This window comes from Eptesicus fuscus, chromosome 21, assembly GCF_027574615.1.
Source record: "Eptesicus fuscus isolate TK198812 chromosome 21, DD_ASM_mEF_20220401, whole genome shotgun sequence".
NCBI classification, from domain to species: Eukaryota; Metazoa; Chordata; class Mammalia; order Chiroptera; family Vespertilionidae; genus Eptesicus; species Eptesicus fuscus.
In genome coordinates, this window is record NC_072493.1 from 24,345,820 (window position 1) to 24,363,112 (window position 17,293).

General features: G+C 46.4%; 1 protein-coding gene across 3 annotated transcripts in view; it reads left to right on the top strand.

Annotated features, from left to right (window-relative positions):
- Nucleotides 1–17,293, top strand: part of KLHDC4 (kelch domain containing 4) — a 55,908-nt gene that overhangs the window by 20,638 nt on the left and 17,977 nt on the right. For 2 of the 3 annotated variants that reach the window (XM_008139740.3, XM_054710591.1), the window contains exon 5: nt 388–524. The exons of the other annotated variant lie outside the window; for it this stretch is intronic. In XM_008139740.3, coding sequence (XP_008137962.2) covers nt 388–524 — 137 coding nt within the window. The remainder of the gene's footprint in view (nt 1–387; nt 525–17,293) is intronic. 3 annotated transcript variants of the gene reach the window in all.

The window sequence follows — 17,293 nt, forward strand, 5'->3', positions numbered from 1 at the left end:
TCGCTCTGATTGGATGGTGGGCGTGGCTTGTGGGCGTGGCTTGTGGGTGTGTCGGAGGTATGGTCAATTTGCATATTTGTCTATTATTATATAGGATATGTTAACTTTTGACATAATTGTCCATTCTAATGGGATGTGGGTTGTCTAAACATAAGTGGATGTTCATTTTGCAACCTAGGAGTACCTGAAAGTTCATTAGATTTTGACTTCGGAGGATTTGTTGATGAGGGATTTTTCAGGAATTTTCCCTCAAAGGCAGAAGTGTGGGTGCTGGCCAAGACTACCACGTGCTGTATTCTGGCGGATGTTGCAGAACCTGGACTGCAGCTGTGGAGCCAGCCAAGAGCTGTGCTGCTTTGCTCTGACCTGCCACCTTTCTTTTCACAGGCTGTGGTGGTGCCTCAAGGTGGTGGGCAGCTGTGGATCTTTGGAGGGGAGTTTGCTTCTCCTGACGGAGAGCAGTTTTACCACTACAAGGATCTCTGGGTTCTGCATTTAGCCACCAAAACCTGGGAGCAAGTCAGGTAAGGTGCTAGGTGATGAGTCGACATCTGGGCCTGCCTCCTGTCCATGCCAGCATGCTTGGTTCACAGTGATGGAATCAGATATTGTAGAATTCCAGGGCTTTGAGTAATACCCTTGCAGAGCCTGAGAGACCAGCTTTGCAGATAACTGCAGAAAGGAAAGAGCTTGAGTTTTTTCCACCCTTTGCTGAGAAGCCCTGCCTGGCCACTGCTGCCTGACCACGGGCTTTGTTGAAGGTGTTGCCAGGGTCGCTAGGAGCAGCGCTGCATTCAGACTTATTTTCTTGTTCCTCCCTTGTGTGTGTTACACTGATCATATTTTAATGCAGTTCTTCTCCTGCACCATCTGTTTATCTCCTTAAAGGCACTTTGGGTTTCAGTTTGCTGGATGGAGCTGTGGTATACTAAAGGGAGTGCTCTTTCTAGGTCTAGTGGACATAGAAACAGTGGAGCCAGTAAGATGATTGATGGGAAAGCCTTTATATTGCTCTTCAATAAACTAGGCTCAGCCATCACTAGAGCCTGATTTCTGTACTTAACCACTAGTGTTAGTGGTCAGTGCTGCACACCTGACTCTGAAGAGACAGACTTTGTGTCCGCATATACATTATTTACAAGAAAAAAACTAAGAGTGACAGATTGAAAGAGCTAGTTGGCTTCATTTTCCTGGGGTGCGCATGCCTGCTTGCTGGGCTGTGTGCACCTGGTGCAGGGTGCCTTCTCTCCACTGCTAAAGCAGCAACCAGAGTTTCTTCGCCTCAGTGGAGAAGGCAGCTGCACTGCGGAAATCAGTGGTGGTGCAGAGTGTTTTCAGGTCCTGGGACTTGCATAAGGGGGAAGCCTACCTCCTTGAAGTGGTGTGCTTGCTTATTTGATGACGAGCCTCTTAGGAGACTACAATGCCAGGCTGTGGAGACCTCATTTGATTGGCTTCAGGCCTGGAGTGGAACTAACTATGTAGAATGTCCCTTGTGCCTATGGGAAGTGTAAGTAGAGTCCCCAAGCCGGGCTGACCTGCTGGAAAAGGGCCCAGTGGCAATCCTGAATCAAATCGGAACCAGAAAGAGCCTTGGTGTGTATTACTAATTACTGACTTCATTTCTCTTTTGCTTACTTGTTCAGGGAAAGCTTCATTATCTTAGTAGGCACAGCAGTCAGGAAGTTATTTTCATATTAAAATTGGTTTCATTATGTATATATTGAAACTTAGTCATTTTCCCCATAATTCAAAAAGTATTTAGGCCCAGAGCTTGCAATCTGTGTTGTCTTGTTTTGCTCCAATTATTTTTTTTGAAACCCAGTTTTATGTGCTTGTTTGTTCATTGTCGTTGAATTGATTGTTGATATTTTCATAGCATTTTTGTCAGCCACATGGTTGCTATTTGTCCAAATTTATGGTTGAGGGATAATAAACCTCTCCATGAAAGAATATATACAAGTCTTACAGCTCCTCGGCTGGGCCTAGTGTTGACGATGGCACATCTGTGGGTGTTCCTGCAGGGACATTCTAAGCTATTTTGTGCACTTTCTTGTGTCCTTCAGCCTTTTCTGGTTCTATAACATATATTGTGTGTGTCTGTTCCAAGGAAGCAGGGAGGCACTATTGACATGTGGTCACTTGGGGAGTGCCCTTTGAACAGCTTGCTGTGGCTGCTGTCTCCCAGCCAGCCAGCGATAGCCACCCTCGGCTCAGCGCAGGATTCCAGCTGCCTCCTGGTGCTCTTGGCTCAGTTACGCTTACGCAACATTTGAGGCATCTGTCTTAAATCTGAAATTGTCTCTGATAAACACGTTTCTCATCACTTGAATACTTGTTCTTTGTAATTAAAATGTGAGATTTTTTTTTTAAATCCTCACCCGAGGATATTTTTCCATTGATTTTTCAGAGAGAGTGGAAGAGAGAGGGAAAGACAGAGAGAAACATTGATGTGAGAGAAACACATCAGCTGTCTTCTTGCTGTGTCCTCACATGGTTGCTTTTTGCTCATGAAGAGAGTTCTTTCTTCCTCTTGTTGTAAAGGCCCTGATGCCATCATGGGGGCCCCACCCTCATGATTTTTTTTTTAATCCTCACCACAGGATAGTTTTCCCATTGCTCTTTAGAGAGAGTGGAAGGGAGGGAGTGACGTGGGCGCAGGGGAGAAATAGAGAGGAACGTGGATGTGAGAGAGACACATTGATTGGCTGCCTGCCACATACATAGCTCAACCAAGGCAGGGATTGAACCTATAATCCAGATACATGCCCTGGACTGGGAATCGAACCCTCTACCTTTTGGTGTGCCGGCCAACTCTGTAACCACTGAGTCCCACCGGCCAGGGCCCCACCCACATGATTTAATTTAAACTGAACTACTCCCAAAGGCCCCACCTCCAATTACCATCACACTGCGGGTTAGGGCTTCAACATATGAATTTTGGTAGGGGCTGCGGGGGAGAGGGACACAAGCATTCAGCCCATAACAGCTAGTGCCTAGTGTTTGCAAACATCTTTCCTTTGGCATCCATTGGTGTATCAGTGAGGGTCTAATCAGGAAGACAAGAAAAAGATGGGTCACACCTATGGTGGAGAAAACCAAACTAGTGGGTCAGCTAGAAGCTAGTCCACTTCCCACTGCTAGGCTTTGGGGGTGGGGTGGGGTCTGGAACTGGAGATGATGTATGTCGATGCTCCTGAGAAGGGGGCAAGGCAGAGGAAAGGGGCTGTGCCCTGGTTCCTTCCCTCTTCTCCATGTACCTCCAATCTTCTGCTGGTGCTTCTTGCTTTGGTGGGACTTCTCTGATAGTGAGCAAAGCCGGGAGCCATGGAGAGGAACTGCCTGTGTAACCAGACAGGATTTTCAAGCACTTTTAACCCCTTCCTTAGTCAGAGGGCCTGCCCTACCAGCTCAGGTTTCCTGTTTGTTAAAGTTTAGTCAGTCAGCCTGCCACACTGAAAAGCCAGCACTTCTAAAGGTGAACCCCACTTTTCTTCCTTACTCCCTGGAGGAGATGCAGTTGGGCAAGGGGAGAAAGATTTTTGACACCCTTTGTTTATTTCTAAAGCCGGTGCCATCCTAGCTAGTCATCTGTGGCTCCATAAACCACAAACAAGGAGGTCAGGCTACTTAAAGAACTCGGCTGTTTTCGGATGTTTTTCATATACCTATGTAATCACCCTTTCAGAATTAATAATATGGTTTTTAGCATATTCACAGAGCTGTACAACTACCACTGCTAGTTAAATACCAGAGAATGTTTCCATCACCCCAAAAGGACTCCATTCCCACTATTCACTCACCTTTAATCTGCTTGCTATCTCTGTGGATTTGCCTATTCTAGATATTTCATGTAACTAGAATCCTACATTATTTGTTCTTTTGTGACTGGCTTACACTTTGCATAATGTTTTTAAGGTTCATCCATTCTGCAGTATATGTCAGATTCTCTTTTTTATGACTGAATATGTTCCATTGTTTTGAGATACCACATTTGTTTATCCATTCATTTATTGATGGATGTTTAGTTGTCTCCACTTTCCACTCTTGGAAATAATGCTGCTATGAACATTTGTTACAACTAATACATTTTTATATGCATTGAAGCACTTAGTACATGAGCAATAAAAATTGGTTGAATGAAAAATAATATACTGTATAGGGGTGTGTGTGTGTGTGTGTGTGTGTGTGTGTGTGTGTTCATGTGTGCACACTATTGCTCTTGGTTTGGAAAAGGAGCCAACATTTGTGGCGTCTTCAGCTAAACCTGCTTAGTGTATGTATCTTAAAGCTGTGTCTGAGAAAAGTTGACATCCTAGAAAGATTATTCTCAAAATAATTCAGAGTTCTTTGTACGATCCTGTTGCAAAAGGCCGCAATGAGTTAGCTGAAATCAGACCATACCCCATAATTATCATGTGGAAACAGAAACACACATATGTTCTGTTCTCTGGCATCTCCCATGAGCTGGTTGGGCTCATGGTCTGAGGCTTTGTGGACTTCATAATCAGGCAGGTTTTATTAACAGCTGTGCATCAACTTCGAGAGAAGCCAGGAAACCCTGGAAGTGGGAGTGGAAGCTTGTGTGGATCCCTTGCTCCTTCACTGCCCATTGATTATCATCTTGAAGTGCTTGTGGGTAAGGAGGAAGGGAAGACCAACAGGTAGAGAGAGTGTGACTGATTTGTAGGAAAATCAAGGGGTAAGGAAAGGATGCATGAAATTGAAGACTGTCAGAGTAAGGGGTCATTTTTTTGGCCCATAGATTTCTTTAGTCTGAGATCTCTGACTTTTAGTATTACAGTGCAAGCATGTCAAACTCGTGGCCCACAACAAATACTTTTGTGGCCCAGCCAATATAACGGTATGTAAGAAACGTTTTAATAAAAATTTTGTGACTTAATTTTTACAATATCCTGTTACAAATAATTATTAATAATGAACTACAATGTTCGCTAATGACTGATTATTATAATCGTGTTGCATTCATTTCCCTTATATGCCTTACACGCCGGCGCACCATTTCTCTCCACTAATACTAGCGGAATATTTTAGCAGCCGATTGCCACATCATTAGTCTTGTACTGACTTGTTTGGTGTGCGCAACAGGAAATATTTTGCTTTCAGAGAACAAGAAAAGAAGGTTTATTTGCGTTACGCTTATTAATTTGTGCAGTTATTCATTTTCTGATAAGTTAATGTTCAAGAAAAATGTTAATTTTTATTAAAATGTTCTATTATTTTATGTTAACAATTGCTCATTTATTTCAGCCCTTTGTATTCAGCATGTCTCTATCGAAATAAAACTACGTTTCTGTGAAAATTGAAGCTTTTTTTTTTTTTTGCAGCCCATAAACTTACACCTTGTTTATTTGGCCCTTGATAGCCTTTGAGTTTGACATGCTTGGTTTAGTGACTTAATTGGCTGTTGAGAGTGTGCGTTATGGGACCAGGTTGCCTCAATTTAAATTCTGGCTCTGCTGTTGACTAGCTTAATGTGTTTCTTGACTTCTTGTCTTGATTTTCTCATTTGTAAAGTGGGATTAAATATAATGTCTTTGCCATGCAGTTATTGTGAGGAATAAATGCACATGGCATAGAGTAAACATTCCACAAATAGTAGTTTTCTTAGCCTATATAATAAAAGCCTAATATGCTAAGTGTCCAGTTGGCCATTCAATCAAAGTGTAATATGCTAATGATATGCTAAGGCCGCTCAACTGCTTGCTATGATATGCACTGACCACCAGGGGGCAGTCGACCTGTCAACCAGTTGCTATGACGTGTACTGACCACCAGGAGACCAGGGGGCAGACGCTCTGACTGGTAGGTTAGCTTGCTGCTGGGGTCCAGCCGATTGGGACTGAGCGAGACAAGCTGGACATGCCCTGGAGCCCTCCCACAGTCCCTCCCCAGCTGGCCAACCTCCCATGTCCCTCCCTGGCCCCGATGGTGCACCGTTATCGTCCCTCGGGCTGGCCTGTGCACTCTCGTAATCCGGGCTGAGGGCCCCCACCCCCCGAGTGCACGAATTTCATGCACTGGGCCTCTAGTTAAAAATAACAGTTAAAATAAAACTCAAACAAGAACACAGTTTGATAGGCTACCTAGATTCTAGAGACCACTATTAGTTATTCTGTACAAGGAGATAAATTCCCTATACTAAGCCTCATATTGATTGTTTGATGGAATATTAATAATCGATTTTTAACACTTGGAAAAGTGGAGCCGAATGCTGAAAGGACACTGTTTAAAATGAAAAGGGCAGTGCTTTTGCACATGGTTCCTGCTTTTGGGCCATGCTGTAACCATTCTTGGAGGAGGGGCCTTTTCTGGTTGGAGAATAAGCCGTTAGACTCAGTTTCCTGTCCAGTGGGCCTGTGTGATTTTGACTCTCAGGTTTTATGAGAAAAAATTTTCTTTTGCTCAGTAAATGTCTCAGGGCTGCCTGGTATGGTACTATAGCATGTAATTTTGTAAGGTGTAAACTTTGAATTACCTCAGGGAACCATTTACGTGCCAAGTTCTTAACACTCTGTACTCTAAGCCCATGGAGTTATTTGATGCTAGAGTATTTTCTGTAAATGGCACCATTAGAAGGGGCCTGGGTGATGGTGAGTGGCAGCTTGCCCTGTTGGAATGCCATTTTGCACATAACTCGGCTGCACTGAAAGCACTCCCTCCCACAATATTGCACATGTATTTTTGTGCTGCATATAGATCTGGCTGAGTACAACATGGGAATTTTTTAAGACTCCATATTTAGGAGTGATGGCAGTTGAAAAGGCCTGTTGGAGATTCAAATATAAACAGGCTTTTTTGAGTGGCTTTATTTTTCTAAAGGGGTATGTGAAGTGTTTTTATAGAAAGATTTTCCCATTTTGGTTACTAAGCACAGTGGTACATGGCTGGTGCTACAAAAAGTAACTTACATCCTTAGTTCCTGGATCACTGAAGGACAAAACACCCATCAGATTTGTGGGCAGGAAGCTGACAGGAGGCCCTTACCTGGTGCATCTCAGATGCTGGGAGTCATTTAAGGATGACAGCTTGCTGACACTGTTTCCATAGGTTTGTGGTCCTTTAGGTTCACCGCTACTGGACTAACATGGGTAACACTCTGGCTCTCCTGCATAAATATTTTGAAGTAGAACTGGACCATACTAGTTGCTGCATGAAAATCTGTTCCCCAGGCTATACTTCTAAAGTATCACATCAGAGAATTTATCAAAAGAGGAGGTTACATTTTGCCCAGCACATGTGCTGTTTTCCTTCTTATCAGCTTCTCTATTGTAGAGTTGTACTGTGGTGGCCTGTTTTCTCAGTACCCAGCACAGAGGGGATGGAGAAGTGCCATCTGCTTCAGCTTGTGGAGTGGGACCAGCTCCAAGGAGAGCCCTTTTCCCACTGTGTACCAGTCTAGGCCAGTGCTGATTTGGTATGAACCTGCAGGTGGTGTCATGGCATAACCAGACTCTCCTTTTGAGCCTCGTTCATTTGGTATTTTTTTAATCATGATTTTGGATAAGAAAATATGCTTACTAAATTTGTGGGAGAGCAAATAAGTTGTTGACATATTCAACATCCAAAAGTATACTTGTGGACCAAATCTAGCAAGAAGTATTAAAGTGGATTTGGTAAAATCCACCCATTTATGATAACTCTCAGCAGAGTGGTAATAGAAGGAACATAGCTCAACATAATAAAGGCCGTAATGACAAACCTACAGCTACCATCTTACTCACTGGTGTAAAGCTGAACTTGTTTTCTTTAAGATCAGGAACAAGACAAGCATGTTCACTTATACCACTTCTATTCAACACGATATTTCATGCACTGGGTGAGGGGGAGCCTCTCAGCCCGGCCTGTGCCCTCTCGCAGTCCGGGACCCCTCGCTCCGGGACCCCTCGCTCCTTACTGCCCGCCTGCAGCAGAGGCGGGAGAGGCTCCTGCCACCGCCACTGCGCTTGCCAGCTGTGAACGCACTGACCACCAGGGGGCAGCTCCTGCTTTGAGCGTCTGCCCCCTGGTGGTCAGTGCGCGTCATAGCGACCGGTTGTTCCACCCTTTGGTTGATTTGCATATTAGGGTTTTATATTCAACATAGTATTGGAAGTCTTAGCCACAGCTATCAGTCAAGAAAAAGAAATAAAAGGCATCCAAATTGAAAAGGAAGAATTAAACTGTCATTATTTGCAGATGACATTATACTATATATAGAGAGAGAATCCTAAAGATTCCACCAAAAACTATTCGAACTGATAAATGAATTCAGTAAAGTAGCAGGAAAAATTAATATTCAGAAATTGGTTGCATTTTTATACACCAATAATGAATTGTCAGAGAAGTTAAGAAAATCCCATTTATAATTGAATTAAAAATACCTAGCAATAAATTTAATCAAGAAGGTAAAAGACCCTATACTCAGAAAACTATAAGAAACTGAAGAAATAAATTGAAGAAGATACAAATGGAAGCATATACTGTGCTCATGGATAGGAAGAATTATCATTAAACTGATAATTATCATACTAAGCCCTAGCTGGTTTGGCTCAGTGGATAGAGCGTTGGCCTGCAGACTCAAGGGTCCCGGGTTCGATTCCAGTCAAGGGCATGTACCTTGGTTGCAGGCACATACCCCGTGGGGAGTGTGCAGGAGGCAGCTGATCAATGTTTCTCTCTTGTCGATGTTTCTAACACTCTATCCCTCTCCCTTCCTCTCTGTAAAAAATCAATAAATTATATTTTAAAAAGTATATAAAATGTCCATACTAAGAAAAAAAAAGTCCATACTGGCCTGGTCAGGTAGCTCAGTTGGTTAGAGCATTGCCCAGAAATGCCAAGGTTGCTGGTTTGAGCCCTGGTCAGGGCACATACAAGGATCAACCAATGATTGCATACATGAGTAGAACAACAAATCGATGTCTCTGTCTCTCTCTGTGTCTCTCTCTGTCTCTCTGTCTCTCTCTCTCTCTCCAGTAAATTTTTTACGGACATGTCCATACTACCCAAAACAATCTATAATTCAATGTAATCCCTATAAAAATACCACTAACATTTTTCACAGAACTATAATAATCCTAAAATTTATATGGAACCACAAAAGACCCTGAATAGCCAAAGCACTCTTTGGAAAGAACAAGTAGGATATTTTGATATAAAACTATACTACAGGGCTGTAGTAATCAAAGCAGCATGGTACTGGAATATATGGAACAGAAGAGAGAGCCCAGAAATAAACCCACGTCTATATGGTCAATTGGTATATGACGAGACAAGAATATACAATGGGGAAAAGACAGTCTCTTCAATAAATGGTGTTGGGAAGGCTGGACAGATACATGCAAAAAAAAAAAAAAAAAGCAAAAGAAACTAGACCACTTTCTCACCCCATATACAAGAATAAACTCAAAATGGATTAAGGATTTAAAGGAAGACCCAAAATCATAAAACTCCTAGAAGAAAACAGACAGTGAACTCTTCTGACATTGCTCTTAGTAATATTTTTTTTGGATATGTCTCCTCAGGCAAGAAAAACAAAAGAAAATATAAATAATGGAACTACATCAAACTAAAAAGTTTTTGCAAAGCAAAAAAACCTGACTTGGAGAAGATATTTGCCAATGATACATCCGATTAGGGGTTAATATCCAAAATATATAAGGAACTCATATATAAGTTAACACCAAAAAGACGATCCAATTAAAAAATGAGCAGAGGACCTGAAGAGACATTTTTCCAAAGCAGACATACAGATGGCCAATAGATGTGTGAAAGGATGCTCAACATCACTAATCATCAGAGAAATGCAAATTAAAACCACAATGAAAATCATCTCATATCTGTCAGAATAGCTGTTGTCAAAACAACAAAATGTTTGCGAGGATGTGGAGAAAGGGGAATCCTCATGCACTGTTGGGATTGCAAATTGGGTAACAGTATAGAAGTCGCTCAAAAAATTAAAAATAGAACTATCATGTGACCCAGCATTCCCTCTTCTGGATATTTATCTGAAGAAATCCAAAAACAAATTTGAAAAGATATAGGCATCACTATGTTTATTGCAGTATTATTCATAATAGCCAAGATACGGAAGCAGTCTGTTCATTGATCAACACTTGGATAAAGAAAAAGTGGTACATATATACAATGCAACATTACTTGGTCAAAAAGAATGAAATCTTACCATTTGGGACAACATGGATGGAGCTAGAAGGTATTATGCTAAGTGAAATAAGTCAGACAAAGACAAACATCACAATTTCACTTATATGTGGAATCTTAGGCAAAATAAAACAAATGGTGGGGGATAAGAACACATATGTAATACCTTAATCAATAAAGAAATTAAAAAAATAAATGGGAAAAAAAAAGATGGACTCAGAGATACAGAGAACAAACAGGTGGGAGGAGGTTGGGAGGCTGGTTGAAAAAGGTGAAAGATTAGGAGGTACAAATGGGCAGTTATGAAACAGTCATGGGGAAGTAGAATATAGCATGGGTAATATAGTCAGTATTGTGATAATTGTATGGTGTCAGTAGGGTACTAGACTTATTGGAGATTGCTTCCTAAGTTATATAATGTCTGACCACTATGCTATACACCAGAAACTAATATAATATTGAATATCAACTATAATTGAAAAATTTAAAAAATACTTTTAGATATGGTTAAAAATCTAAATGCAAATATTCTATCAAAAAAGATAGGCTAAAATTTTAAAAATAGTATTGAAGTGGGATAAATTTTCCTTTAAAGTTCTACAAAGAATTTTTACCAGATAAGACTTTTTGAAAAAGTTGCCCTTGCTCATAGATGAGAGGAATTTAGGAACTTGAATCCTAGTAAGAGTTGGTCAATGCTTAAAGGTTGATTAACAGCTCTGGCATCTAGGAATAGGTATTGGTGATTTTTGGCTGACTTTCCATGGACAAGCACAATGCTCATTTGAGTGACACATTAATAGGGATATTAATAAACTGAGGGCATTGGGGGAAGAGAGACAAATATGATCAAGCATTTGAAGAAAGGTGAGAACTTTCTGAAATTCACCTGAAATTTGTTGAATGGGAGATGTTTAGATTGGGCAGCTCAGGCTTCCTTATTTTATTTTTTTTTTATTTATTTATTTTTTTTTTTTAATTTCTTTATTGATTAAGGTGTCACATATTTGTCCTCATCCCCCCATTCCCATCCCACCCCTCTCCCCACGCATGCCCCAATCCCCTGTTGAACTTAACCGTTGGATAGGCTTATATGCATGCATACAGGTCCTTTGGTTGAACTCTCCCCCTCCCCCCACCCTCCCCCTACCCTCCTTTATCCTCCCTCTGAGGCCCGATAGTCCGATCGATGCCTCCTTGCTTCTGGTTCTGTTCTTGTTCCTCAGTCTATGTTGTTCATCATTTCCCCTAGATGAGCGAGATCATATGTCACTAGATATATACTAATAAGAACTGAATGTGAGACGAGCAATAATAGTTATGCTGACAGGCAAATGAATCAATCTGTAGCGAGCTTCCCCCTGGACCAACAGTTCTTTTGAGACCCAATTTTGATGTCCAGTAGTTCCCTATGTGTACATGTCAGCACTGACCCCTCAGCTCTGGATGGTGGACAAATGGTGGTAATGGAGGTCTGACTCCCTCTGGTTTGGTCTCGGCCGAACCCAGGGGCACGGCGTCACCCGGACTAAGGGGCACGTGGCCTCACCCATACCCAAGGGGCGCGTGGTCTCACCCGGGCCTGGGACCCAGCCTCACCCGGATGGATCCGGGGCGCACGGCCTCACCCGGACCCAGGATCTGGCTTCACCCGTACCCAGGGACGCTTGGCCTCTCCCAGACCCAGGGGCACGTGGCCTCACCCGGGCCTAGGTGTACGAGGCCTCACCCGGACCCAGGGACGCATGGTCTCTCCCGGAACCAGGGACGCTTGGCCTCTCCCAGACCCAGGGCCACTTGGGCTCACCCGGGCCTAGGTGCACGAGGCCTCACCCGGATCCAGGGACAAATGGTCTCACCCGGACCCAGGGACGCTTGGCCTCTCCCAGACCCAGGGCCACTTGGGCTCACCCGGGCCTAGGTGCACGAGGCCTCACCCGGATCCTGGGACACATGGTCTCACCCGGACCCAGGGACGCTTGGCCGCTCCCAGACCCAGGGCCACTTGGGCTCACCCGGGCCTAGGTGCACGAGGCCTCACCCGGATCCAGGGACACATGGTCTCACCCGGATCCAGGGACGCTTGGCCTCTCCCAGTCCCAGGGCCACTTGGGCTCACCCGGGCCTAGGTGCACGAGGCCTCACCCGGATCCTGGGACACATGGTCTCACCCGGACCCAGGGACGCTTGGCCTCTCCCAGACCCAGGGCCACTTGGGCTCACCCGGGCCTAGGTGCACGAGGCCTCACCCGGATCCAGGGACACATGGTCTCACCCGGACCCAGGGACGCTTGGCCTCTCCCAGACCCAGGGCCACTTGGGCTCACCCGGGCCTAGGTGCACGAGGCCTCACCCGGATCCTGGGACACATGGTCTCACCCGGACCCAGGGACGCTTGGCCTCTCCCAGACCCAGGGCCACTTGGGCTCACCCGGGCCTAGGTGCACGAGGCCTCACCCGGATCCAGGGACACATGGTCTCACCCGGATCCAGGGACGCTTGGCCTCTCCCAGACCCAGGGCCACTTGGGCTCACCCGGGCCTAGGTGCACGAGGCCTCACCCGGATCCTGGGACACATGGTCTCACCCGGACCCAGGGACGCTTGGCCTCTCCCAGACCCAGGGCCACTTGGGCTCACCCGGGCCTAGGTGCACGAGGCCTCACCCAGATCCAGGGACACATGGTCTCACCCGGACCCAGGGACGCTTGGCCTCTCCCAGACCCAGGGCCACTTGGGCTCACCCGGGCCTAGGTGCACGAGGCCTCACCCGGATCCTGGGACACATGGTCTCACCCGGACCCAGGGACGCTTGGCCTCTCCCAGACCCAGGGCCACTTGGGCTCACCCGGGCCTAGGTGCACGAGGCCTCACCCGGATCCAGGGACACATGGTCTCACCCGGATCCAGGGACGCTTGGCCTCTCCCAGACCCAGGGCCACTTGGGCTCACCCGGGCCTAGGTGCACGAGGCCTCACCCGGATCCTGGGACGCATGGTCTCACCCGGACCCAGGGACGCTTGGCCTCTCAGACCCCGGGGCACGTGACCTCACCCATGCCTAGGTGCACGAGGTCTCACCCGGATCCAGGGACACACGGTCTCACCCGGATCCAGGGACGCCTGGCCTCCCCCAGACCCAGGGGCACGTGGCCTCACCCGGACCTAGGCACACGAGGCCTCACCCGGATCCAGGGACACACAGTCTCACCCGGACCCAGGGACGCCTGGCCTCCCCCAGACCCAGGGGCACGCGGCCCCACCCGGGCCTAGGTGCACGAGGCCCCACCCGGATCCAGGGACACATGGTCTCGCCCGGACCTAGGGGTGCGTGGCCTCTCTCAGACCCAGGGGCACGTGGCCTCACCTGGACCTAGGTGCACGAAGCCACCCGGACCCAGGGGCGCGTTACCTCTCTCAGACCCCTGGTCGCGTGGTCTCACCCGGATCCAGGGGCTCACGGCCTCACCCGTACTCGGGACCCAGCCTTACCCGGATCCAGGGGCCCACGGCCTCACCCGGACCCAGGGTTCAGATTCGCCCGGACCCAGGGGCACATGGCCTCACCCGAACCCGGAATCCAGCTTCACCTGGACCCAGGGGCGCGTGGCCTCACCCAAACCCAGGGGCGTGAGGCCTCACCTAGACCCAGAGGCGTGTGACCACATCTGAGCCCAGAGGCTCGCAGGCTCGCCTGGACTCGGGTCTCAGCGGGGTTTCGTCTTCTTGATCCCAATTCCTGTTGGTCAATTCCCTCTCAGCAATTCCTTCGGTCATTTTCTCAGAGCTCCAGGGCGGCTGCCGCAGAACTCGTTGGGCGGCGGGCTCGGCAAGGCTCTGGTGTGCCCGGTGCCCGGCGGTGGGCTGGTCCGGTGTCGCTGCGTCGGCCCTTGGGTCTGCAACGGTGGCCAGTCGCTGAGCGTGCGCACCTGGCCACTTCGGGGCATTGAGATTCTTGAAGGACTCGGAGGTCAGCAAGCACGGAGTCTCCCTCCCCATGTCTCCCAGGGGCTCGTCTGTCCGTGCTCGGCAGCGAGTGGAGCCGTCCCCTCAGCCGGAGACCGCCGGGGGAACTGCGCCGAGCACGTTCCAGGCCACCATTGTGTCGCCTGAGCCATAGTTCTTAAAGTGTGGACTTTGGGTCACTGGCATCAGCATCATCCTGCGTACCCCTCTCTTTTATTCTAGTTGTAGAGCATCTGCTCAGCCAGCCCCCCGGTCTTTCTGGCTGGTGTCTGCTCTGCTCTCCCGTCGTAGTCTCAATATTGTTGTGGTAGGCAACGATCAGGCTGCCGCCCTATGTCTCCATCTTGGTCCTCCTTTGTAAAGTTAAGTCTTGATTGTTGTTGGTGTCACTGGGAGGAATTGTCCTCCAGGCCAATTGGCCGTGAGGACCCTCTTTGTCTATATAGGAAGAGTTGCTGTGCAGGAGACATGTTTGTGGGCCGGGTCTTGATGCAGCAATGCCTTGGCGCTCACTGAGTCTGCCTCTAGAATGCCTCCCTTATGCAAGTGATTGAAATCTGGTGTCATCTCCCACCAACCACTAGATGCCCTCGTTTCTGGGTCTCCAATGTAGTGTGGGTCAGCCACTACCTGAGGCACTCAGTAGGAAAAAGCTTCTGCTCAGCTTGGCTGGGGCGGAGTTACAGGGTGGAGCCTACAACCTTGGCTTCCTGTCAGCCCCGCCCTATGAGGCTCCTGTGTCTGTGTCCCTCTGTATTCCTTGCAAACACCTCTGAGAGAAACGCGCCCTGGAGTTTCGCCCACTGCCAAACAGTCCAGTCCCTCCCCTAATGAATCTGGACTCCCAGATTCTCGCCTGGAACTGGGTTTCAGTGTAGTTGGAACTGGGTCTCAGCGCAGTCTGGCGTCCCTGTCTCCTTCCCAGCAGGGCCACCCAGTGGCGCAGGCAAAAGTCCGTCCTTTGCGCACCTTCCAGTGCGCGCGTCTGGAGCCGCCGCTTCTCTGTGCCTCCGCCACCACAGCCCAAATTCATTCCCCCAGCGTGCGCCTGGCTTCCCAGGGTTTCGCCCGGAACTGGGGTTCAGTGCAGTCGGAACTGGGGTTCAGCACGGTCCTGAGCTTATGTCTCCTTCCCGCTAGGGCAGTTCAGTGGCGCAGGCAACAGTCCGTCCTTTGCGCCCCTTCCCGTGCGCGCCTCTGGAGCTCTGCCTTCCCCCGCTCCTCTGTGCCTGCGCCCCACAGCCCAGATTCATTCCCCCAGCCTGCGCCTGGCTTCCCAGGGTTTCGCCCGGAACTGGCGCTCAGTGCAGTCGGAGCCGGCGCTTAGCACACTCCGGAGCCTTTATCTCCTTCCTGCCAGTGAACGCCGGCCAGGCCGTCAGCCGCCCCTTCCTCTCCGGCTCCATCCTCCCCGCAGGCGCGCGCGCTCGTGTCTCCGCCAGTTTCTCCATACCTCAGGCTTTTACGGCTCCCCCGATTGTCCCCGTGGCCTTCTCCTTCCCCCCAGCTGTGGGCATTTCAGTCCGCCAGCTCTCCTGTGGTTCTGGACGATGTCCGTTCTGACCTCTAGTTGTGCCTTTGAAATTGTTGTGCCCGGCTGCAGGTTAGGTGTTTCACCTATGCCGCCATCTTGGTTTCTCAGGCTTCCTTATTTTAAAATCCTCAACTGAGAATATGTTTATTGATTTCTGCCTGCTATATTGGTCCCTTTTTGAGAGGAGGGCATTAATTTGTCCAACTACGATAATGAATTTATCTCTTTCTTCTTGCTGTTCTATTAGCTTTTGCCTCACATAGTTGGGACGTTTTGTTTTTAGATGCATACATGTTAAGAATTGTTGTGTCTTATGTAATGCCTTTTAAAAAAATCCCTGATAACTTTTCTTTGCTTCGAAGTCTGCTTTGTCTGAAATTAATTTAATTACTCTTTCCTTTGATTAGTGTTAGCATGGTATATTTCCTCCAGTCATTTACTTTTAATCTATATGTGTCTTTAAAGTGGGTTTCTTGTAGACAAGAAATGTACTTTGAGCCACTTTGACAATCAGTGACTTTTAATTGGTGCATTTAGACCATTGACAGTTGAAGTGATTATTGATATAGTTGGATTAATTTCTCTTGCATTCATTACTGTTTTATATTTGTTGCCTTTTATCTTTATTCCTATGTTTGTCTTTCACTCTTTTTGCCTTTTGTGGTTTTCATTGAGCATTTTATATGGTTACATTTTCTCTCCTTTCTTAGCTGTTGCCCTAGAATTTGCAATATACATTTACAACTAATCCAAGTACACTTTAAAATAACAATATACTACTTCACGAGTAATGTGAATACTTTATAATAACAAAATAATTCTAATTCCTACCTCCATCCCTTGTATTATTTCTGTCATTCGTTTTATTTGTATATAAATATACATATGTGTATGTGTATATAAAAGCTTACATAATCAGATACATAGTTTTTATTATTTAAGCAAATTGTTATCTGGTAGATCAATTAAGTAAAAGTTTTTTACTTTTACCTTTTTCTTTTCACCTTCTTTAGTGCTCTTTCTTTATGTAGATCCATGTTTCTGACCTATATTCTTTTTCTTTTCTCTGAAGAACTTTTTAAAAACATTTCTTACAAGGCAAGTCTGCAGTCATGCATTGCATAATGATGGGGCTGTGTTCTGAGAAATGTTTTAGATGATTTTTGTCATTGTGCAATCATCATAGAGTGCACTTACATAAACTTAGATGGTATAGCCTACTGCACATCTAGGCCATATGATATAGCCTATTGCTCCTAGGCTGCAAACCTGTACATCATGTTACTGTACTGAATACTGTAGGTAGTTGTAATACAGTGTTCGGTGTTTGTGCATCTAAACATTGAAAAGATACAGTAAAAATACTATAAAAAAGATAAAAAATGATACACCTACATAGGGCACTTACCATGAATGGAGCTTGAGGACTGGAAGTTGCACTGGGTGGGTGAGTGAGTGAGTGAGTGAGTGGTGAGTGAATGTGAAGGCCTGGGCATTTCTGTCCACTGCTGTAGACTTTATAAACACTGTACACTTAGACTACAGTAAATATATAAAATAACTTTTTTCAACCCTTTTGTAATAACACTTGGCTTAAAATTTGTATAGCTGTACAAATATATTTTCTTTCT